Source organism: Odontesthes bonariensis, chromosome 22, assembly GCF_027942865.1.
Source record: "Odontesthes bonariensis isolate fOdoBon6 chromosome 22, fOdoBon6.hap1, whole genome shotgun sequence".
Taxonomy (NCBI): domain Eukaryota; kingdom Metazoa; phylum Chordata; class Actinopteri; order Atheriniformes; family Atherinopsidae; genus Odontesthes; species Odontesthes bonariensis.
In genome coordinates this window covers 5,132,045-5,156,990 of record NC_134527.1, presented here as the reverse complement: position 1 = coordinate 5,156,990, position 24,946 = coordinate 5,132,045, and the positions used below count along the sequence as shown (strand labels likewise).

Sequence of the window (24,946 nt, the reverse complement as noted above, 5' to 3'; positions counted from 1 at the left end):
TGGGGTCCCAGCTGTGATAAAAGCCCTCTTTGTCCTGTCCATTAGCTTTAACTACATGGGGCCTGCAGCTGAAGCTTAAATGACATGCACATTAAAGGCTGACTAATGACAGTCAGTATCTTAGCATTGATGAACATCTGAGGCGTAATACCATCTACATTTACTATATACAGCAAAAGTCTGGCAGGTTTAGTATAGTTGCATAGCTAACAAGGGTAAAAATTGATAACTTCTTACCCTAAACACAGTTCAATAACCTTTGCATGCTAAATTCAAAGGGCAAGTCAACATGCCCCGTAAACTCGGGCAAACCATTTTAAATGGGCTTACAGCACCCTCTAGTGGCAAAATTAAGTCATGACAACAAGCAGCTTTCTGGTCAAGACCATTTATTAGAAGTGATAAAACGGTCATAAAAATCATTTAAAAGCATTACTGTACATTTCAAAGTCACTCCCATACATGAAAAAAAATCCCATTAAAGAGTCAAAAGGCGGCGATCCGCCTACACGACTGGCCATTTTGAGGTTGTGCCTCAAGACCTGTAAACAACCTCTTTGACGCTGTTGCACATAAAGTTATGTGGGGGTAACTTCTTAAATGGTGAACAAGGTTACTCAAAATTTCAGTTGGTCAACAAACGGTGCAGGAATCAGGGTGTAGATGGGAAAGTTAAAACGTGCATTAGAGTCACTATGATAGCCAACTGAATCTTTTGAGTAATTCTAATAGTTCAAGTCAAACAACCAGATGAGAATAAAGATATTTTGTGACTTAAGATTTTAGAGAAACCCCCCCTCCCAGTAAAAACGACAGTCGGTTAGACATGCAAACCGCCGACTTAGCCCACATCCCAGTCATGTTAAATTTTAAGTTACATCTGTACAAATCAGCACATGGTGCTGAAGATTATCCGTCTCACTGGGTGAGCTGCTTCGCGAAATCTTTAACCACTGAAGATTTGAGCTGAGCGATGGTGGCGATCCTCATCTGCTTCGATGTGGAGTATTTACCTTTGATGGCCTGCAAGAAGGTTCGTTTTTCGTTAGCGTCTCAGTTGGGCATCTGTATTCTCGAAATGTGGATAAATAACGGATCGTTTCAGCTTACCATGTGCTTGGTCAGCCCGTCGGTCACCTTAACGACGTTCTTGGCAATGTGTGCCATAACAGGAATCAAACTCTCTGCCGTGTAGTCCATGTAGTGCTGCAGCGTCACATCCTGAGAGGGATTCAGACCATAAACAAGACTCAATCATGGCTCAGCATATCGACCACTAGTCAATCTTTGAAGTTAGATTTAGAGGCCAATAAAACTTTGCCCAACATCTGTGCAGAGGCTGGCATCTCTAAATATTCCAACAAGTCACGTGAACTCCTTCCTTTTCCTTGACCTTTAAATCCAGGTTTGGGCTACAGAGTCACTTTAAGGCCCCGTTTACACGATAGAAAGACGCAGATATTTTCCTGCGGTTTGGCCTCTCATTTACACCAAAACCCCGTTTTTAATCACAGAAAACGATTATTTCTAAAACCTCCGGCCAAAGTGGAGACTTCTGATAACGCCATGTGTTGCCGTGTCAACTGGGAGAAACGGCGTTTTAGGTTCTTAAACGTCACATTATGCGCCAGAAAATGCTTAATGTCATGCGAGCGCCTTATGTTTACAGTTTGTTTGGCTACTGATCAGGATTATCATGGATGATGTTAAAGTTCTAATTTTTACCTTTGTGCAAACGATTCTGGCCTTATTGCATATGCCACCCAAACCTGCTCGCACAGTTCCAAATAGAGGAGCACCACTCTTCCGTGGCCGCTCCTGCGTCCAGTATCCACTGACCGTCTATATTTCCCTCTTATTGCCTTCAGTTTTGTTGTGATATTTGCTCACGTTATCTCCTCCTTCACATGAAGAAAGTCCTCGATTATGAGGATTTTGATTGGCTTTATTCCTTTCCCTACACTGCCGCCAATAGGTTTGGCATAGTTATGGCGCATTTATGCAGGTTGATGTAAATGACAAGTTTTTTGAAGCGTTGTTGTGTGCACGATGTTATTGAAAACGGAGGGGGGGGGGGAAATATTTGTTTCTCTAAATACCCGGCTATGTGTAAATGTGGCCTGAATCTTTAGATCCATACTCACCCATTCACCTGCATCCAGGATTTTCAGGGCAAGTGCCAAAGAAGCACTCGCCACCATAGAGGGTGGGAAATGAACCATCTCGTAGTCAACCATGGTGAGCTCGAGGAGGTATTTTGCCAGGGTGTGCTGCTCAGCAGTTACCTGGAGAAAGGAAAGTCACGGCTGATGTCATTAGCAGGAGTAGCAGTCACTGAGGTGCACGTTCAGATGAAATAAAACCCGCTACAAACCTCGTAGATCTTTGAGGCCCTTCTGAGGAACTGCAAGGGAAGGGGGCGGCCGAGCTGAAACTTGAGCACCCGCAGGATGGTCATCTCCATGTCTCTGATTTGAGCTGTAGTGTAGGCCCGATCCGTCACATAGGCAAAGTCTGAGATCTCTGGAGGATACATTTCCTCGTATTTGGAGGCAAGGAACATGGCGGTCACTCCAACCAGCTGCAGCTGCTTCTTGGGGACTGGGTGATCCTGTCAGAGGGGAAAGTGAGAGAAAAATTAAACAAAGAGGGCGGCTGAAAGCTGCAGGGCAACACAAAGGTGATTATACTCACCTGAAGAAAGCGGTCGATTATTCCTACAGTCATGTACATCGTCTCCTGCAGGAGACGGAACTTGAGGTTCACTTGCACCAGCCAGTCAATGAGGATGGCCCTCATGTTACCGGTGATCTCCCGACTTTCCAGATAGTTGGGCTTGATATCCTGCTCAACCTGAGGCGAGAGGTCCGTCAGTCAGATTGGTTGTCAGACAAAACTAGGGGTGTGCAAAATAATCGTCACGACGATGCATTGCGATTCTAATTTTCGTAATCTACTGCATCGATTCTTGATGCCAAGTATCGATATTTTTTGGGGGGGCTTTTTATGCCTTTAATGACAGGACACATGCAATTGATGCATTTCGCTGCAAGGGATGTTTGCAATATTTATTTTTTTTATAGTTTTATAAAGCCTATGCACTTTCTGTCTGTACTGATCATCCCCATTTTGTTATTTTAAGTTTTATAAATCCTATGCACTTTTTGTGATGAGTGTGTCCAGTAATAGTAATATTTGTTTTAATGGAAATACCTCCAAAAGTTATTTCAATAAATACAGTTATGAATTGATTTATGTATCAATTGAAGACACCATCCAGATCATACACAGCCAGTCAGCCACTGGTAATGGCTGGATTTTAATTTTTTAAAGTATGTTCAGTGAAAATATCACAATAAGTCAAGTATCGTGATAGTATTGCATTGTGGCATGTGAATCGTGACTTCTTTGCCAATACCCACCCCTAGACAAAACCAGGAATTACAAACTTCCACCCCCCCCGTTCCAGTCGCTCACCTCGAGTTGACGGAGATACTTGTAGATATCCTTCACATATTCACTGCAGAGCATGGGGTTGTCGTAGTCATCAGCGTCCACATCCCTGATAGCCGTGTTCAGGATGACATCTGAAAACGCTTGGCAGAGGTCGGCGGGCTCACAGCCGGACGTCTCCATTGGAGTGGGGGACGCTGGTTCAGGCTGAGCCGGCAACTGTGGCAACGCAAACATGTTTAAGTAACCAGACGCAACACGCCCGGACAACATTTCAGCTCGTTTACAACTCACCTGCACCTCGGGAACTGGTTTAACCGAGACAACATTAGAGATTGGTTGCACTGCCTTTTCAATTTTGGGGACGACTTTAGTCTTCTTTGCAGCCTCCGTCTTGACAGTCTATAAAATTTAAAAATAAATAAAAATAGAGTGAATATATCTAAGAACTATGCAAGTTCCACGTCAAAAGTGATGTTATTTACATAGCAAAATGTACAGCAGTTGTTCAGTCCAAGACTAGTTTAAGAAAGCACAGATTCATGCAGCAGATTGTGTTAAAGACAGTTAAAACCTTTGGGCTTGGGCTCATAAAACACGTGAAGTGGCAGCTTACTTTACTACTCTGCACAAGATGGTCATTATTTAAAAAAATCTAATTGAAAAGCTAGCTCATGCAGCTTATACTGCAAACAATCTGTTTAGGTGGACATTTGGGGCACCTCCCTATCTTCAGACCTACTATTTTACAATCAGAAAAGGTTTTATTGCCAAGTAATTTTTACATCACGAGGAATTTGGCCTGGTCTGTTTGTTGCCATAAAAACAAAAATAGAGTAATAAATGTAAAAATATATGCACAAAGTATTCGTAAGCTGAGGACAGAAGCCATTTTGAACATTAAATGCAACTCAAATCGAAATGCATGGTAGGCTTTTTTCTTAAATTACACTTTAAACAGCTCATAAAGTTGCACGTTTTAAAGCACAAACTTGCCTTTTTCTGAGCCTCTTTGTTCGCTGCGATGTTTCCGATTTCGCCAAGAGCAGCTCGAGGTTTCTGCGTGGGCCCGTTCATGGAGCATGCCTTTCCACCGAGGTCAGCCCTGGTAGAGGCCAAGCGATTCTGCAAAAAGCAAAAAAAATTAAAGCATTTGAGTCATTGTGCATATCAATTTATGCCAGGATAACGAGCTTTCATAGGAACTTATATCACGGAAGGAAACAGCCACCCCACCTCCACACAAGATAGACACGAGGACATTTAACTAGCTTTAATAATAAATAATAAGTCAATTAAATGCACATTTTCTTGAAACAGCTTTCCAAAGCAAAACGCTAAATAAATTAAAGCTATAAATACTTACTCTTGTCACTCGAAGAGCCATTTCAAAATATGCGACGCTTCAACAACCACCAGAAGAGTCGTAATGGCGTTTGGTATGATTTGGTTGTAGAGAGCTCAGAGTTTTGGTTTAAATCCTCGCTCACTGCAAGCTGATTCGCTGCGCCCCGAATGCTCCGAGCACCTGATTGGCCGCACGCATCTGTGGTAGATGCGTTCCCCGGACAACCCCTGGTCACGTGATTTAGCTTCTTTTCCATCCACTTCCTTTTCCGGTTACGTCTTACTTAGTTTTAATTTATTTTTTATTTTATTAACAATTATATACATAACAAAACTATTTAGCCAGGGGAAGAAAAAATATATATAAAAGTATAAATGTACAAAGAAACGTATAGAATTTTTAAATTTATTTTTATTTTTACTTGTCTGTACGCTGCCCAGCTGGGATGAATAAAGTACTTCTATTCTATTCTATTCTATTCTATTCTATTCTATTCTATTCTAGAAACATCATGCATATAAATTGCATCACTGTAAAGAAAAACATATTATTTAAATAAAACTTTTTCCAAAATAAAGTTTGTTTTTAAAATAAAACAAGTTGTACAAAACAATTTAAAAAAAAATTCAAAGTAAAGAAAAATGTCCTTTTCTTGCAAATGTACTGACTGTCCAGTTTTCTTTTCAATAAAATTTTGTACATTCAACCAACATATTTGAAAATATAAACAGTGTACGTCTTACTTAGTGTATAGCGACATATATTCTTGCTCTTTCGTTAAATCCCAGGAGGTATATGAATTTAAAATCTGCTAAAGAAATAAAAAAAACAAATTAATTTTAGACTCGAAGTTCCTTAATCAACCAATATTCCATTCTTGCTTACTTTTGCGGGAGCTTTGGGTAAATTAATTTTACTTTATAGTTGCTAATTAAGCTATTTTTGTCTAATGTTATCAAACATTGACCATATACTTAGTTTCAAAGTTTCCTTTTTTCCCCACATAATGTATTCCGGTTCTTGTGACCTGGGCAGTGCTACTTGTCTGCTTGCTTGTAAATAAATAGCTCATTATTTAACTATATTAATAATAATAATTATAATAATAGATCTTAACGGCCTCGCCCCGTCGTATTTATCTGAGCTTTTAACAGTCCTGGTAGAGCTCTGAGGTCAACAGATCAGTTTCTGCTGGAAGTGCCCAGGTCAGAATACAAACCCTGGGGTGAGCGAGCCTTTTCCATCGCTGCCTCCGAGCTGCGTCTTATTTCTGACCTGGGCCTCTTCAAATAGGCTAAAAACCTACTTATTTAGGATTGCTTTTAATACCCAGTAGTATTTACATTTAAGAAAAAGGTTGAGCTACTTGACGAATTTGAATTTCCCCCATTGGGGGATAAATAAAGTATTTTTCTATTCTATTTCTATTCTATTTCTATGATGACACTATTATCTTATTTTATCTTAATCGATTTTGTTGTATTTTATTGCTTTCACTGTTCTTTTATTGTTTTTACTTATTCTTCTCTTTATTTATTACCTGCTGTAAAGCCCTTTGGTACACCGTAAGGATTGTCTGTAAAGGGCTGTATAAATAGAGTACATTTACATTTACATTTCATGTGCTCTCCCTCTAGGTTTTCTATCCTAAGGAACAATTAGGAAACGCTCCTATAAGGTTCACTTAAGGCTCCTATTTGCTGAGCGTATAACACCAATTAAAAAGATGACATTCCTACTACAGTTACGCAGTAACTATACAACATTAAGCTGAAGAAGATTCTCAGTCATCCAGGTCGTGGTAATCATGAGAGCTTGAATAAACGCAACTGGAGACTTCTTCTTGCATCTTGAAGACGCTTCACCTCTCGTCTGAAAGGCTTCTTTCACTTTCGTCTTACTTCACTGGTCACTTTAGGTTTTTAAACTGATTTTTAAACAGTTTTTCAAATTCTTAGATTGTTTTTAAAGTGTATATAATTGTATAAACATTTGAATTGCTTTATTATGTCTTGCTACTGGATGCTTGAATTTCCTTCGGGATCAATAAAGTATCTATCTATCTATCTATCTATCTATCTATCTATCTATCTATCTATCTATCTATCTATCTATCTATCTATCTATCTTGTTTAGCTCTGAGCTAGATGGGGCAATAAAAGACAGTAAAAACACACTTTAGGACAGCCATTTGTATTCTTTAACACTTGTGCGGTTTTAACATTCTGTTTACTTTATTATATTGAAAGGGAAAAAAACAGTGAACTTTTTTCTGGTGTTTAAATGTTTTTATAATTCACGGCTCAAAAATGACCCAAAAGACAATCTTTGTACCCTTGTGGTGTACAGCCCACATGGAAACATAAACATAAATAAAGTATGACTCTTTCTAATGATGGGGTCCCTTTAGGAAAAGTCATAAAACTTCGAGTTGGAAAAAGATAGTTTAAGGTATTTTTTCTACAGCTAAACATGGTAGTGGCTCACTTTTTACCCACAAGACAACAGGAGGGTTAAGGCCACTGAACATTTAGCCCTTGACCCCGTGCAATAACATTCCCAGATATTACGGTTTGATATGCTGAAAAAGAGCAGAAAGAATGAACTACAGGTCAGAATTCCTTTAATTAATTTAAAAGCAACACGTCTCTCTGACTCCAAGAGACAAACAGCTCATCGTCAGATAACTGCACCGCGGAAAAGAAGCTTTGGTGTTTTGCAATGCCTTGTAATCTTTAGTGGCTGTACTCCAGCACTCCTGCCTTTCAATCTCCCACACAAGTTTTTTTCTCACTAATAAAGTCAAAGAAGTCTCTTTTAAATTGAGTCATAAATTTTCATCCAATTAAGCACTTTCTTCAGAAATATAGAGCTGATATTGATGTTTCCTGTTCTTTTTGTAAGCTTTACCCAGAAACATCTGCTCATCTGTTTTGGAACTGTACATGCTCGAAGAAGTTCTGGAAAGACATTGTTGCTCTGATATCCAACTAAATCCAACCAGATTTCCTTCTTTTCTTTGAAAATTTTTTGTTTGGTATCACAGATTTCAAGGCGAAAGATTCCTCTCCCACATACCTTATCAATCTAATATTGTTGCTTGCTAAATTTCATATTCATAAAAGTAAAATAATGCACAGGAAACCACTTTTTGACCTCTTCGTAAATAGATGTAAAATTGTATCTTGACTCAATCTCGAATTCGATTAACAAAAAGGCTATAAAAACAATAAGTATTTGGAAAGACTATAACTTATTTTTGTAACTCGTATTGTGTAATTTTTTTTCATTTTTTTTCTCTCTTCTGTTTTAACAGTTTTCTATCGTTGTATTTTTTTAACAATGTTCTTCTTTCATTTTATGTCCTTTGTTCATTACTGTACACTATTTCTTTCATGACTACTGTTTCTGTGATATTGTGAAGATAAATAAAGTTAAAAAAAAAAAAATCACAGTTTCCGTGACGTATCCCGGAAGTGGAGTGGAGGTAAAACGCAGCACGTAAAATAAAACAGATGCCACCACAAGCGCGTCAGAGGACGTCGTCGTCCACGAAAATCGGATCACTGTGTTTCTCCAAAAAGCTGGAAGAGAAGAAGAGACCGATAAGAAAAGTACAACCTGCGGCTAACCTAGACGGCCCTAGTTTGTGAGTTCCAACATTAATTTTGGTCATTTCGTCATCAGTCGAAACAACTCAGCCAGAAGAAAAAGCTTCTCTGACATTTCAGGTAAGTTGACGCGACCTAGTTTAAACCATTTCCAGCTCAGGTTAACGTACAGGAAAACAGCACCTCAAACGATTTAAGATTCTCCCAAAGCAAAATATATTCGACGTTGTGAAGGTTTTGTTCACTTGTACGAGCAGGAAATGTTTGGTTAACAAACACGTGTCGCTGAAAACTTTTACTTTTTTTTTTTTTTTTTTTTTGGGGAGGTTTTCCGTGAAATCTCCTCATATCGCTCCAAGATGGTTTTTAAACTACAGAACATGACAATTTAAACACATTTTCCATTGACTAAAGGGAGAAGACCATATATATTTACACTGGCTAATGTTAATCTGCTAGCAGCTTCGTTTGGTAGCTGTTAGCTTTGCCCAAGTTTACTGTAAGTTGTTGGCTAACTTTTTTTTTTACTAATTTGGCGATTATTTGTGCCGACTGGGTGGCTTTTACTTACACAGCCATTTACGATAATGATACTTTAAGTTGCCTTAATTGTAAAAAATATGCAGTTCATCTGTGCTTTGGGTGAAAAACAAAGGACAAACAAAGCATACCCTAAAGCTAACAGTTGTAGAAAACCTTTAGCATGCTAAGCTAACATAATAGACGATCTCTAACGACTGCTATGGCTAACTATCGGAAGCTTGCACACAATTTGAACTAAATGGCAAGGATTATCTTTAATCTGTCTGTATTTGAGACTCTATTTGAAACATCATGGCAAACTTTTCTAAGACTGCTGACGCGTAGTAGCCCCCAGAGCTAACCAGTTCAGTGTGATGTGGTTCTGTGCGTTAGCACCACTAGCTTGCTAGCATGACTCAGTGGATCTGTAGATTTAACACGGCTGTGGGCCGGGTAATGGGCCAGGAAGCAATTGGGGATTCTAGTCGAGGCAAGTAATATTGTTTGCTTGGCTGTCCTTTTATTAAGAATGTCGTAATAGCTCGATTTGTATTCGGCTTTGAGTCTCTGTAATGTGGTGTAAGCTAGTTCTGCGTTAGTGGGGTAGAAACTAGTATGGTTGTGGGTCAGAGGAGGGATACTGGCTTTTGTCCTGGAGCTATATACTTGTAATCTACTGGTGTTGGGATTAAGGAATCTAGGACAACCAATCTTATTCATACTTACACCAATGGGGAAAAAGAGTGGGGCCATTTGACAATTTTTATATGTACACTGGAACACTGAGCAGAGATTAATGAGGTTGGACACTCCAGTCCTGCAATAAGCCTTCGTGATTGTGAAAGTAACTCGTTTTGTTTACAACAACATGTAGAAATAAACATGCTGTGTGTATTTTTGGAGCCTGTCCCTTGTTGTCCTGTAGTGTTTTGAACACTCCCATTTCAATCAGTGTGGCCAGGCTGTAAAAACAGAAAACACCTTGTGTTAAATAACTGTTTTATTAATCTGCATTGATTTTCTTCTGATGAACTGGTGTTTAAGTGTATTCCCATGAGTTAGTCTAGAGTTGTTGTTGTTTTTTAGCACTTTAGATCTACTGCAACTTGCAATTTAGCATTTTTCTTTTCACACTCCGAACAAGTTAACCAACTTAAAGGTCACTTCATGGTTTCTGTCTTCTCTCTTGAGCAAAATGTGTGCCCTAAGGATCCACGGGGTCCTTCTGCTGCGGCCCTAATACTGCCCAGAATTTTGTGCGCTATCCCTACTGCTTGCACGCAAACTACGGACGCGCTTGGGTCAACGATCGGTTCTGAAGGTGCCACAAAAACACCCCAGACAAGGAGAGGAACTGCAAGAATGCTGGTTTTTGTGGTGAAATTTGGTGTTATCCAACTTTTGGGCGTAGCTGAAGGTCCCAGTTACTTAGCAGATCTATGGAAACTATAAAGCTGGTTTAACAGGGATCAAAACTGGCCATCTAAGCTAAACAATTCACACACATCCCACCATCCTGAAACGCTCTGGAGATGTTCTGGAGGAGTGGCGCTTTGTAAAATATCCAGAAGATGATGAAACGATGTGTTTACGTAGCAGCAAATCCCCAAAACATTTACTGTAAGTGACGGAGCCGGTAGATGTTCCTGTTTCATTCTCTTTTCTGCTGACTGGTGTGTTGCTTTTCACGTGTTCCTCACTGTTGGGGAAACGAGTAGCATAATCGAATACGTTTCCACTGAATACTTCTTGCATCATGCATGTGTTTTTCTCCATGTTGCACACACCTCCTTCCTCGAATGTCGAGTTGAACAACTAGAAAAACCTCCAGCTGTGAAGTAGACGTGTAAACAGCAACTGAAGGGAACGGGTGTCATCAAACAGAACGCTCTGTACTGTATTTCTGACGTCGTTCAGAAGGCTCGTGGTGTCTTTTGAGGAATTACTGACGAGGATCCAGATTTTTTTGGCATGATGCCGAACTGGAATAGTCTGGAGGTCGTCTGTAAATAGACTTATTCGAAGCTTTACTCCATTTAGGTAACGCGTGAGTGTGTGACTTTAAGATCACGTTACACTCCTGTGACAGCGGAAAGCTGTCATACTCTGGTACATGTGAGCTGCACGGAGTCATGCCGGCACAAATGAGAACATTGGCTGCTGGTATGTTGACATTTTAGTAAGAGGTGGAAGAACGGGAACTTTTTTTTTAAGTTTTCCTACTAGTTCCAACTCTGAACTTAAACATTTTTTACGTCTCCGTCAAAGAAGCTCCTCACAGCCTCTTGTAGAAATGCTCGTCATTAGGGGCAGGCGAAATAATCTATTCATGTACATATCATTCATTTTTATTAATTTTTTTTTAAATGGGATGGTTTTAAAAAAACAATTTTTCACCCCTGAATCGTTTATATTACGTCATATCCTTGTCCAGAAAAACTTCACCAATTAATTACATTAAGTTATGTTAAAACTAGCCCACATTTGTGCTGTGTGGACATTTCAATTCATTTTGTAACTGTAAACTTTTTTAAATAATGCCTCTTTTTGTCTCAGTTGAAATAAATGTCGGCTGCTTGACTGACACAGACTGATTTACGTTGTTTATGGGAACAACATTCATTCTAGAAGTGTATGATTCAACTTGTTTGTTTTTTAAGGAGGAAGAAAATTGCAATTACTGATTATATCAAATCCCAATTATCAAGCAGCGTGATACAATTGAATTGTGACCAAAGCATATCGTCCCACCTCTACTAGTCATGATGATTTTTGTGATCATTAGCTTTAATAGCAGGAGCTTTGTTCCAATACTTTCTTTAAAGTCCTGATTTAGATTAATCATACCAGTAACATTGAATTTTTTCTTTAAAAAACAGAGAACCTGACTTTCAGTACTGTTAAGAGATGAGTTTTAATATGGTTTTAGAAAGCTCCCCATTTAGAAAAACCTTTGCTTTAATTAATCTGTCCTCCATGAAGAAAGAATGTGCATCACTCAATGGATACCACCTTAAACCAAACTCACTCCCCCGACTGTGACAAACTTGTGACTAACATTCAAGTCTTGTGCCGACAGTCTTTTCAGCTCATGAGAAATGTGAGATCCAAAATAGCTAATCTGTGGGAGGGTGGATTTTACTGACTGAGCGCTGACTACAAATGTTTAAGTAGCAGTTCAGGTGAAACTGGAGCTTTTAACACCTCGCGTCGGTGAAGTTTTGATAAATATTGAGTAATGCAGGATCACAGGAAGACACAAATTAATTACTGCCCGATTAGAGTTGCATCTGTCAGCGACTGTTTTTAGAAGCTTGCTCAAATGAGAAAATCTTTACTTTCAGACGGTTATGAGCTGTCACTATCAATTTGCCATGTTGTGATTCCTTACTGGATCGGCGTGTTATGTAAAGTTGAATCAGAGTTTGAGTGTACATGGTTTAACATCTTTATTGATGATATTTCTGAATCGGCGTTTGAAAAACGAGCGACCGTGAGGGGCAGAGTTTTGGTTTTGCTCAACAGTGTGTGCCTTTGTTTCGTCTCCAGGTTAACTCAGCAGGTGGCAGACATTGCTATGGCCCAGGAAACCAATCAGGCAGTCCCGATGCTCTGTGCCACTGGCTGTGGTTTCTATGGCAACCCCAGGACCAATGGCATGTGCTCTGTTTGCCACAAGGAGCACCTATCCAGACAGAACAACGGGGGAGTCGGCTCTCTAAGTGTCGTGGGTAAGACCTGCTTTTGTTTTTGCTCCGTCTGCAGCAGCTCTAACTTTAGTCCTCAGTATCTGACTTTGATCTGTTGTTTTAATGTTCTCCCTCAGGCAGCAGCAGTGGCTCCACACCTGAGGCCTCCGCCATCCAGAGGTTGGAGGCCACCTTGAATAATGCAGCAGCCGCCGCCGCCGCCGCTGCTGCGGAGGTGGCGGCTGAGGCTGCCGCCGCCGCCTCTGATGCTGCAAATGCTTTCAGGTGAGTTGAGTTCAGATAACTGGGCTTTCACAGAGTAAAAAAAAAAAAAATTGGGATTGATTCACTATCCTATATTTAGTATTGGGGATATTTGTTTGTGGTACTCACTCTTTATTACTTTAGAAGACACGGAGCATCTTTACTCTTGTGGGAACATGTTGTGAATGAACAATATTTGTGATTTCAGTCGAGAAGCGGCGTAAATTTGGATGCACCAACTTTTTTTTACGGTTCAAATGAATTAAATGTACTTATGTAAAGCTACTTGCATTGCTTCGATTCAGCCGTCCACCCCTCCTGCTCTCTCACACGCACAATATATCAGTCCTTCTCTACTTAATACAAACACACCTGGGCTGTGTTCGAAACCGCATACTTCTCCTACTACTCATACTAACTTTTTGAGTTAGTATGCGAGTTTGAGTAAGCGAGAAGTTCCCGGATGCATACTAGATTCTCCGAAATGTTGGGTATGCATCATGAGGTTACTACTCATACTCAAACTACCCAAGATGCAACGTAACGTGACGTTGCCAATCGTCATTTCCTGTCAAAACGACAGTTTCAAGCTAGCTACAACGAGGGTAGGTTCACTTCCTGTTTTCAAAACAAAAGCACCAATTGTACCGTAACGGCTTTCCCTGTGATAAAAGGCAACGGGTATTTTATTTTGTGAAAATAACCGGAAGTGCGTTGCTCACTGCGGCTAGCTTTAGTAGCACCGAATTCGTGGGATCTAAACGACTACTTTCTCGCCTGAAAATGTTTCAAATGTTGTTAATATTTACAATGATTGTATATTAACAACAACAATAATAATACCAATTCTAATAAAAATACTACTAACTAATAATAATAAGTGTCTAATTAATTTAAAAAAATATATATATTTATGTATTTTTTAAAAAGTATGCGGTTTCGAACACAGCCCTGGTCAAGATGCAGTCTTTTAGACCCATTTTCAGCTCCTCTTTGCCTGACCTAAAATAGCTTCATAGAGCTAAGACCACACAGCAGCTGACAGGCCTTCTGTTGGAACTTGAATAGCAATGAATGAAAATATTTATCAGCAGAAATTGCGCTGTAAGATGCCGTTGTTCTCATTCTGTGGGAAGAAGTTTGGGTGTGGAATACAGTCATTCAGGAGTGAATTATTCCTTTAAATGTTCTTGCTTAGTCATCTCTTTCCTTTTATTCCTCACAGTGGGATTTCAAGTGCCGCCTCCGTCACACAACAGATGACTGAAATGAGTATTTCCTCGGAGGAGAAAGGAGCATCGGGGAGCAAAGTAGAAATCACAGAGCCAGGTGGGCTAAAATGGACTTATTTACCGATGTAGATTGAGTTATTAGTTTATTCGGGTGCAGCCCGTGTAGTGTAACAAAACCAGAATGTCTCCATTCTTTGACATATAAAGAAGATGTTTTGGGACCTCGGTGCCATGGTTTTACTGATGATTAAATGCATTAAGTTGGTTAAAAACAATTTTTCCGACGGATCATTTTAAATCAGTCCATTTAATTTTAGAAAAGGAAGGCAAATGTACAATTTTCCTGGTGTGTCCCCAGTGGTGAGTCAGCCCACTTTCTCAGTCTCCAGTCCCTCCACTGCTGGCAGTGAGGAGGTCAAAGACCCAGAGCCCCCAAAACCCAAGAAGAACCGTTGCTCTATGTGTCGCAAAAAGCTTGGCCTTACAGGTAAGAGCTCCAGAAGTTCCACTTCAACTAATATTTAGTGTACCACATTTTTTCTTCTTCTTCTGGTCTTAACCGTATGACTGATGCAGACATAAAAGCTAACAGTTGGCTCTCGGTTGGCTAACGTTTGGCTGACGTTTGGCTAACGTTTGGCTCTGACGTTTGGCTAACGTTTGGCTCTGACGTTTGGCTAACGTTTGGCTCTGAGTTGGCTAACGTTTGGCTCTGAGTTGGCTAACGTTTGGCTCTGAGTTGGCTAACGTTTGGCTCTGAGTTGGCTAACGTTTGGCTCTGAGTTGGCTAACGTTTGGCTCTGAGTTGGCTAACGTTTGGCTCTGAGTTGGCTAACGATTGGCTCTGAGTTGGCTAACGATTGGCTCTGAGTTGGCTAACGATTGGCTCTGAGTTGGCTAACGTTTGGCTCTGAGTTGGCTAACGTTTGGCTAAACAGTTGGCTAACGTTTGGCTAAACAGTTGGCTAACGTTTGGCTAAACAGTTGGCTAACGTTTGGCTCTGAGTTGGCTAACGATTGGCTCTGAGTTGGCTAACGATTGGCTCTGAGTTGGCTAACGATTGGCTCTGAGTTGGCTAACGTTTGGCTCTGAGTTGGCTAACGTTTGGCTAAACAGTTGGCTAACGTTTGGCTAAACAGTTGGCTAACGTTTGGCTAAACAGTTGGCTAACGTTTGGCTCTGAGTTGGCTAACGATTGGCTCTGAGTTGGCTAACGATTGGCTCTGAGTTGGCTAACGATTGGCTCTGAGTTGGCTAACGTTTGGCTCTGAGTTGGCTAACGTTTGGCTCTGAGTTGGCTAACGTTTGGCTAAACAGTTGGCTAACGTTTGGCTAAACAGTTGGCTAACGTTTGGCTAAACAGTTGGCTAACGTTTGGCTAAACAGTTGGCTAACGTTTGGCTAAACAGTTGGCTAACGTTTGGCTAAACAGTTGGCTAACGTTTGGCTAAGCAGTTGGCTAACGTTTGGCTAAACAGTTGGCTAACGTTTGGCTCTTATGTCTGCATCAGTCTGCAGCTAACAGTTAGCTGTCAATTAGCGTCTTCTTCGTAGTTCATACACCATGCTGCTGCTGTCACGTTTTACAAGTGTTTTGGGCTCCGGGTTTTGCAGCTGACTCAGGAAACTGAGAGCGGTACATATAAACAAGTCGGTCACGTGATCCGTTTCAGTCATTTCTTTCTGGAGGAGCAGCTCATTTCTATGGAAAGTTTCAGCTGAAACCATCCTGCAGAACTCAACGGGTTAGATCTCTGGGTGAAAGCGATGACGCATCTCGCTGGCCGCCGTAGAGCAGCGGGTTGCTTGCGCTTGAATAGAACTCGTCGTTGCGTAACGCCAGATTGAATACCAACACAAAAAAGATTAGCTTTCACTTTTGACACCACTCTATCCTCTGTTTTGGCATTTCAGGTTTCGACTGTCGCTGTGGGAACCTTTTCTGTGGAATTCACCGTTACTCTGATAAGCACAACTGTCCGTACGACTACAAATCTGAAGCCGCCGCCAAGATTCGCAAAGAAAACCCCATGGTAGTTGCTGACAAGATCCAGAGAATATGAGGAGGACTCTGTTTGACTTTGAATACTGAGTGATCATCTTTCCCAACGGACCTGAGCCGAACCTTTTCATATGAAGGTTGTTGTTTTTTGCTTTTTTTCCTTCAGGATTTATCCCTCCCAGTGCATAAAAGTGTTCATGTTTTTGGGCTTTTTTTTGTTTTTGTGTCTGAGGTTTAACGCTTTTTTTTGGTTTTGAACAGAGAAATACTGTATATGCGGATGTTGGGATGGCCATTTGTCATGTGATGTGACCACAGAGATCACTGAAGAACATGTTATTGCCCTTAAAAAAAAAAAGAGAGAGAAAAAAAGAAGCTTTTTATGTCTGTTTTCTGCAATCGTCCTGAAAATAGCTTAAGAATCTCAACGGTTTTGGACGCTTTGGGCCCGTTTGGACTCTCGGACTGTTCTGCTGTCGGCTCACGTTTCCTCCTCAGCTGTGCTTGCTCTCTGCTGGCTTGAGTAGCAAAGTGAATTTTTCTTCTTCTTTTGAGTGGAACCCTCCTGCCATGTTAGACTTTGTGACTCTGAAATGCTTCTCTGTGCCGCCCCGTCAGAATTCTGCCCACGCTTTACCCGTTTAACAAAAAAACGAAAGCATTTTGTGGAGACTTTGAGAAAGAGACTTGGCTCGTGTTCCCTCCCTCCCTCCTGTGAGTGTGCTGCTTTAGAACCACGAGCTCGTTGGTTTCCGTTTTCTCCGCCGCTGATCTCGGGTTGATGTTGTGACCCTCTCTGTGCCCCTGATTTGAATGGCATACATGTGCTTGTTTTGTTTTGTTTTTTTTGTTTTTTAACCGTCCACTAATTCACATGAAGATTCAGTCCTGTGACTGTTTATCGGATTCTGTTCCTCATTGTTACCCTTACTTTGCTTTTTGTTTTATTGTTGTATAACAGGTAGCTTTTGGAAGGGTTTAGCTCCACTAAAATGTTCATTTTTCACCTCCTGGTTGAATGTTTTCTTCTGTTGATTTAATGTGAGTTTAAATCACAGTGTTGGGGATGATGGCCTGTTGCATGGATGAGTATTTTTTTTTTTTTAATTTTTTTTTTTTTGAGGATAAATGGTTGTGTGCTGCGGTGACTTGGTAAGATCTGAGTTTGAGATGAAATTTTTTCCTTTTTTTTGATCTGGTTGCTTTGGCTGTGTTTTTCTTTCTTTTAAACCCTTTTAGTTAAACAAGTTTGTACAAACCTTTGTATTTATATAGTGCCGTGTGTGTAATCTTCCAATAATAAACTGTATGATGTAAATAAATTATGTTCACAAATGTAATAATGAGGGATGTTTGGTCCTTTTGGGTTAAGTTGTTTTTTTTTTTTGTTTGTTTTTTATTAAACCGGGACAAAACACGTTCATCTACTCACCGATAACAGTTTGAAAGTCGGCGTCCTTCGGAAGATATTTAGATCACTGGAGATCGGCGTATATCCATATAACGGGAGAGAACAGGGCAGAGACAATACAGCCTCTAAATAAGGCATTATCTGTCTTTATTTCACCAATACTTTAAAGGGATAGTTCGCCTCTTTTGACATGAAGCTGTATGAAATCTCATATTAGCAACATCATTTGTGAACATTGGCTGTGTTCGAAACTGCATACTCATCGATCAGACAGTATGCAGAGTGTTTACCCACAATGCATTTCGCTCCTGCCCGAGCTGAAATCAGCCGGCCTGAAGCTGATTTCCCTTAAGCTCTAAACTCTGTAAACTTTAGCAACATTTGAAACATTTTCAGGTGAGAAAGTAGTCGTTTAGATCCCCAACGTGTTGAAAATCTGACAAAATACCGGCTATTTACAATTTTGTTCCCACGAATTCGGCGCTACTAAAGCTAGCCGCAGTGAGCAACGCACTTCCGGTTATTTTCACAAAATAAAATACCCGTTGCCTTTTATCATAGGGAAAGCCATTACGATACAATTGGTGCTTTTGTTTTGAAAACAAGAAGTGAACCTACCCTCGTTGTAGCTAGCTTGAAACTGCCGTTTTGACAGGAAATGACGATCGGCGACGTCACGTTACGTTGCATCTTGGGTCGTTTGAGTATGAGTAGTAACCTCATGATGCATACCCAACATTTCGGAGACTCTAGTATGCATCCGGGAACTTCTCGCTTACTCAAACTCGCATACTAACTCAAAAAGTTAGTAGGAGTAGTAGGAGAAGTATGCGGTTTCGATTGACCGCATACTTCTCCCACTGGCCCTATTTTCTCTACCTTCGTATCACTGCGTGCAGCCTCGCCTGTTACGGTGTTTGCTGCTCGGTCTGCACTTCGGTCTGCACGGTCTAGACAGCAGGCAGTGATACCAATCGAGAGAAAATAGGGCCAAGCGATTGTGAGGTCTGACTTTTTCCTGGAGAACGATTTTGTGATGCAAATGTATTACTCTTTTGAACGCATATTGTTTTGAGAAGCAAAACGCTTTATTTTTTAAACCCCAGCCAACTAGCCGGAACTACTTTCATCAACACCAAAACGAGGCTGGAACTCTGCTCACAGGACGCAGCAGGGGGTAAGAAGATGTTCATAAATGATGTTGCTGATATGGGATGTCATACAGCTTCATGTCAAAAGAGGCGAACTATCCCTTTAAGACCAATGAATGAATGAACGCGTACTATTCCACTTTTAGCTCATTGCTGCCATGTTGTTGTTATCGGGTGCTTTCTACAGACGCTTCTACTGGAATGACGTTGTCGACGAAATGCAGGATTCCATGAAAAGCTGAAAACATTTGGCACAACAACCAGCTGATATCTACACACTTCTGTCTGTCTACACTGAAGCTCTGTTTCCACGTGACTTTGGTGTCTGGAAGGGGAAACTGGAGCTGACACAGCAAGTGTGGCCTCGTGTCATGTTATCACACCTGCTCCCTCGTCTCACCGTGACTCCACGTGCACGCCGCACTATGAGGGCCTGCGTTTACCCAACAGTCTGTCATTCCTACAAGAGCTGGAAATAGTTGAAATGGGTCCCAAATAGTCATGTGTGGACACTCCAGGTGAATAGGGTAATATTTTAAAATACTAGATATCACCATGAAACTTCCTCAGTTGATCACTTATACAAGTATGGAAAAAAAATGTATTACAAGTTTTAGAAATTTGTATGTTTAATTATGCAAATTAGGCATTATCTCATTAAATATGCGCACATTTGCATATATTTCCGAAAGCTAGATCTGAACATATGATAAAGCCAGGTGCAAAATTCTTTTTTCATTTTGTTTACACACAAAATGAAAAGAAAATTACAGAGGGATTTCAGGACATCTGCTTTAATTTCCTAGGAAATCAAAATATACTGTCCATAGCCTAAAAAACATCAATTTTCGCCATATTTTTTTATTATAATGTCACATAAATCAGGCCAGGAATGATTTATCAACAAATCCTTCTATAAATATCTTCGGAATACTGTTAAGTGTATAACTGGAAAGTTTGGTGTTAGTAGGTGCTCCATAGGCTGAGATATTGATACTCGAAAAATACAAAAAACTGATTTTTGAGAAAACGGCATTTAAAGATTGAAATAGGGGAATTCATTTTGGTAAATTTGGGCAAAACGTACTGCCGCAATTAAACAAAATGTGATGAAATAAACATTTTAATTTATGTTTTGAAATAACACATATTGAAGGAGTAGACTGACCCAAGATCTAAAAATTATGTAATATGTTTTCTATGTTCTTTTGTGAAGTGAATATTTGTTTATGAGACATGAAAATCATTAACACTTTACACAACATACCAGCTATTTATTTATTTTTTAGGTTTTACAATCTCTGATGAAGTGTTACAGAGTTGTAAACATCGACCCATTAAACCTCTAAAATGTTATCGATTCCTTCCATCATTACATGTTGGTCAGAATTCAGAGGATTTAAATTGTTTTCAGTACTATGAGTGACCACTAGGTGGCATGACACACCTGCTATAACACCAAATAAACTCTAACATGGAAGCAAACTCCATATTTTATCATAAATATACTGCAGAATTGGTGTGAAAAAAAAAGATTTAACTCAAACAAGGACATATTTAAATAATAAGCTGTTTTATTTTCTTAGTTAAACACGTTTAAGGACAGTGGGTTCCTGTCGCTATCTTTTTTTTAAGCTGAAAGTTCTCTCTGCCACTGCACTGACCGTTTACTTTGCTAAACATCTGTCGTTTTAGCAAACAGAAAGCACGACATTAACACAAAAAACTGCAATACACATATCAAATTAATGTACAATAAAGGTAACGTTGTTCTGACGTTAATGCCAAAGTCGCTCGGTGTTCGGATACAAAACTAAATTCAATTTAATTCAATTCAGTTTATTTATATAGCGCCAAATACAACAAATATCATCTCAAGGCACTTAAAATTTGGGCTAAAAAGTTCAAATCGGCATCTAAAGGGTTAATTTTTTTGAAAATAATTGAAAACTTGGTAGTTATGATCAGAACTGAAGTGGAATAAAAGATCTATGAAAAAAAAAGTGGGGAAAAAATACTAATATATGATGTTTATAGGTCGTTTTAAAAGGGGACAAAAATGTCCCTTTTCAGAAATTAAGCAGTTTTTTTGTTTAAATCAGACATAGCAAAAAAATTAAAAATCCCTAAAAATCAATGTTGTTGCTGATCATCGACATACCCCAGCAGACCATAATTATCCCTGTTCAACAATTCCATTTTGCTTTCTGTATATTGAAAATATAGCAGTTTTTGTGGGGTTTTTTTGTGTTTTTTTTTACAGAAATTGGCGTTTACATCAAATAAACCAGTATTCAAAGGGTTAAATTTTTGAAAATAATTGAAAACTTGGTAGTTATGATCAGAACTGAAGTGGAATAAAAGATCTACGGAAAAAAAAGCGGGAAAAAATATTAACATATGATGTATTTAGGTCGTTTTAAAAGGGGACAAAAATGTCCCTTTTCAGAAATTAAGTTGTTTTAAATCAGGTATGAGGGTTAAATAATAAAGTCCAATTCAAGCCAATTGGAATTCAATTCATTGTAATCATAATTATTTACAAAATAATCCAATTCATTCATATAGAGCCAATTCAAAAACAGTTTCCCAGCTAAGGAAACCAACAGATTGCACCGAAACTTGTCTTCAGTCCAATCTCCCGTCCTGAGCGTGCCTGAGGCGACTGTGGAGAGGAACGACTCCCTTTGAACAGGAAGAAACCTCTGGCAGAACCAGAACCAGGAAGGGTGGCCATCCGCCTCCACCAGCTGGGGTTTGAGCTTACACCTGTGGCTTTCTTTGGAAATTGAGTTTATTTACATACACCTTCACGAAAATAGAAAATGTAAAAAGTAAAGTGCAGGAACAGCACTATTTTCAATAAAAAAAACAGTAATAAAATAAATTTTTTAAATTAAATTATTTATTTATCTATTTATTTTATCGCCAGTAATCTCTTCGTACTGGCAGCACAAGGAGCCCATACACATTCCAATAAACCTTTTCATCTCCGGCACAGTGTGACCACCTCGCCATCTTTGCTCGAGCAGGAGTCTGAAGTACCTGCTCACTGTATCTATTCATCTCAGAAACGAGATGCGCCCAAAGCTCCTCAGTAAAAATATGATTAAATGCCTGCAACGGTGTGGCATCTGCAGGTAAATCGACTTCCACCGCTGGTGTGCGGTTGAAATCTCTCCGTCGATTACGGTGGTAATTGTCAGTCTTCCACTCACATTCAAACCCTTCAAAATCATCCTCAAACATATGCGCTGGCCATAAATCTCCATCAATTGGGTCAGCACGTTCTTCAGCATCATCAAAGCCAAGAAACTCCTCACAATCGCTCCCGGCTGAAATGTCTTCCCACTGAAAGTCCTTAACTTTTTTTTTTTTTTTCGATGTAACTTAACTTCAAAACAATGACACGAGGAACATGACGACACTCTCACGTGTCTATTATAATTAATTTAATTGGCGCAGAGGTCAATAATTGGTGCAAAACAACCTTATACATGAAAAAAGACGTGTATGCTTTCCCGGCCTTAACCCTTTAGGCGCCAAGATTGTTTTTTGAAAATACTGGATTTTGACATTAATATTTCCAAAGCTGGTGGCTGAAAGGGGGTTAAAGATAGATGCCTACTGTACATTAGAAAAATGTTGCCCATGATCCATAGTTTATGTGGGGTATGAAATTATTGATCTAATTTGCATATTATGACGTCATCAGGTGGCAGCCATTTTGAATCTCATTATGTTCAGGAAATATTGGAATTGAGTGATTATGAACTTGTTTTTTTTAAACTTTTTTTTCTTTTTGTCTATTTATCATCATCTATAATGATCAGGGAACAGGAAAGCAACAATAAAACAGAATAATGTAGTAAAATATTACTATATCATCATTACCATATAGTAGGAAAACACATGCGAAAAGTTGCCTATATTTTTTCAGGAAATGGTGGATATTGACTTGATGTTTGAACTTATTTTCATTTTTCTGTCTTTTACCATAATTCATAAGGAGGAAACCAACAATAAAACAGGAGAAAGTGGTAAAATACTGTCATCATTAGGCTACCATAGGGTAGGAAAACACATGCAAGAAGTGGAAGACATTGAATTGATTTTTTTTTTTAACCTGTTCAACCTTATTCATAATGATCAGGAATGAGGAATACAATAATAAAACAAGTGGTAAAATGTCAGGATCATTGCGCTGGCGGATAGGCGCGCCGCGGCACCGGGGGCTGGATGGAGAGAGCGCATGCTAAAGATACCAGACCCACTTCTCCCACCCCCGATTCCTCGACCAACACCTCTACGGACAGTGCGACCGCGTTCCCCACTACCACCCACTCCATTGAGGTTGGATAACGGCACCGAATGAGTTGGAGTGTGTGTGTGTGCTTGGAGAACAGCCTCGCTTCGCATGCCGGCACCATTGCCTTCGGAAGTTTCACGGTGAGAAGCATGAGCGCTCGTCCGATCCTCCTCCTCACGAGGTAAAAACTCTCCTTCGGAGTCGGAATCGGCAAATAGCATGCTCAATGCTTCCGCACGGTTCAACTTCTTACAAGCCATGGTGTTAAAAACTCACTAATAGTTCGCTGACAATAAAAATTCGACTCGCACGTCTCTACAGAAAAGCTCTGAATAACTGCTTCCGTGTCTGAGCTAGCGCGGCTTTTTTGCACTGCCTTATAAAAACACTGTGAACTACAAAATGACGTGAGCTTGGTCTTGTTTGAAAGAGTAACATGTTTGCCAACTAGTGGTACGAGGACTGAACACCTTAAAGCCCGTTTATTTTATCTACAGACTGTTTTGTTTATGGTGACGTCATGTCGCAATTCTGCGACTTTGGCGGTTAGAGGGTTAAAGGTAGAATAAAGCAACAGCGCCCCCGGCTTTAAAGGTAGAAATGCGGCAATGCTTTCCCGGCCTCAATGGGTTAAGATATGATGGAGCTCGGTCATTAAGAGCTTTAATGTTTTTTAAAATATGTATATAAAAATTAAAAAAAAGCACGTCCTCTTTCAGTTCTAAATGTTTAGGTATCAGGACAGATTACCAGGTCTTAAAATGAGGGAAATTAGGGAAGACCATCAAAAAAAAGTTTATACGCACCTCTGGGCTTCCGTAGAAAATACAACCTCAGATGATTGTTTTCTGCCTTTTGGCTCAGCTTCTGTTCGATAAATTATAACACAGTGTAATTACGACCATGTTCTGTTCATTTGAGGTCCTATCAACTAATTTCAAGGCCTGGTTTATCTTAGTATCTACTGATACGTCGAGCCTTAGAACTAAAAGAAGGTAAACTCTGTTTCCACCTGATATATACTGAAATATACACAGATAATAATGCTGCAAACGGCTATAAAATGCCATGTCATGAGCTCTGTAGTCACAACAATCTACGGCTTTGTTGACATGACCCGTGTACGAATTCTTTGAAGCAGCAGGAATACAGCAGACGCTTTACCTCGAGTCTTTAGAGGTGTGGTATAGGTATGGATCTCACCTGTGGAAACCGAACGACCGTGTAATGGAATCATTATAGATGTGAAAAGTGAGCTCTACTGTATTATTTAATGGCTCTGAGATGTTAGGCTGCATGGCTCACTCCACTGCACACCAGAGCGCTCCGCTGTCGGTGTCTGTTCCTGCTGGTTCGACTCTGCATCTGTTGTAGTTTCTACCAACGCAAAGGCAAAAAGAAGAATATTGTAAAATAAACTGCACATTAAAGGGCGTTTAGAGCTCGCCTAATGGGCCTCGCATAAAGAAACCCAAACCTTCATTAAATCTTCAGGACGTCTGGAGTTCTCATGTGTTTGGTCTCCAATAACAAGACGAGTGAGAGTGTTTCGAGGCACTTTACTTTAATGTTTGGATATTTGGCTATTTAAGAAAAGCAAAGCAAAACAAAGCTAAATACATCAGAGCCCCGGTGAATGCTGTTTTATTCAGACACTTTAGGTCTGATATCCTCCCCTGGTGTGACCCACTGCTGTGATATCATCACCTTCGTGTGGCGAAAATGAAATTCAAACAACACAAAAAGGTTTGGAAGGTCACGGAGGGGGGGGCGGATGATCACCTTTGCTTTCCAGAATTTACTGCACCCACCCCAGAACCCCTGCTGTCAGAGGCAGCTGTCGCCATGGTGACGGGACCGTCAGATACCTGAGTTGGGTGCTGGCGGGGAGCCGAGGCAGAGCAGACCGGACGCACACGGGACTCGGAGGACAGGTGTTTATTATTTTTCATC

General features: G+C 40.0%; 2 protein-coding genes across 3 annotated transcripts; one reads left to right on the top strand and one right to left on the bottom strand.

Annotated features, from left to right (window-relative positions):
- Positions 1–380: 380 nt before the first annotated feature.
- Positions 381–4,898, bottom strand: ccnb1 (cyclin B1). Its single transcript, XM_075455324.1, has 9 exons — positions 4,820–4,898; positions 4,450–4,578; positions 3,748–3,855; positions 3,478–3,672; positions 2,695–2,853; positions 2,375–2,611; positions 2,145–2,285; positions 1,111–1,221; positions 381–1,023 (listed from the first exon to the last, which is right to left on the bottom strand). Exons 1-9 carry the CDS (start codon positions 4,838–4,840, stop codon positions 919–921), a joined length of 1,206 nt encoding a protein of 401 aa, XP_075311439.1. The 5' UTR covers positions 4,841–4,898; the 3' UTR covers positions 381–918.
- Positions 4,899–8,296: 3,398 nt separating this feature from the next.
- LOC142372741 (AN1-type zinc finger protein 5-like) lies at positions 8,297–17,228 on the top strand. Of its 2 annotated transcripts, none has more exons than XM_075455704.1 (6): positions 8,297–8,532; positions 12,484–12,665; positions 12,761–12,908; positions 14,113–14,216; positions 14,502–14,606; positions 16,035–17,228. In XM_075455704.1, exons 2-6 carry the CDS (start codon positions 12,512–12,514, stop codon positions 16,181–16,183), a joined length of 660 nt encoding a protein of 219 aa, XP_075311819.1. In that variant the 5' UTR covers positions 8,297–8,532; positions 12,484–12,511; the 3' UTR covers positions 16,184–17,228. The 2 variants fall into 2 exon arrangements, with proteins under 2 accessions (XP_075311819.1, XP_075311818.1); XM_075455703.1 differs by having other exon boundaries at positions 8,299–8,532; positions 14,478–14,606.
- The last annotated feature ends 7,718 nt before the right edge of the window (positions 17,229–24,946 follow it).

Excerpts from the sequence above, each read along its gene's own strand:
- ccnb1 (XM_075455324.1), bottom strand. The coding sequence starts at position 4,840 with ATGGCTCTTCGAGTGACAAGA. Across the intron at positions 3,673-3,747 it reads AACCAGTTCCCGAGGTGCAG|TTGCCGGCTCAGCCTGAACC; the intron begins GTGAGTTGTAAA and ends GCGTTGCCACAG. Across the intron at positions 2,286-2,374 it reads GGGCCTCAAAGATCTACGAG|GTAACTGCTGAGCAGCACAC; the intron begins GTTTGTAGCGGG and ends TCCTTTCTCCAG.
- LOC142372741 (XM_075455703.1), top strand. The coding sequence starts at position 12,512 with ATGGCCCAGGAAACCAATCAGGCAGTCCCGATGCTCTGTGCCACTGGC. Across the intron at positions 12,666-12,760 it reads CGGCTCTCTAAGTGTCGTGG|GCAGCAGCAGTGGCTCCACA; the intron begins GTAAGACCTGCT and ends GTTCTCCCTCAG. Across the intron at positions 14,217-14,477 it reads AGTAGAAATCACAGAGCCAG|TGGTGAGTCAGCCCACTTTC; the intron begins GTGGGCTAAAAT and ends GTGTGTCCCCAG.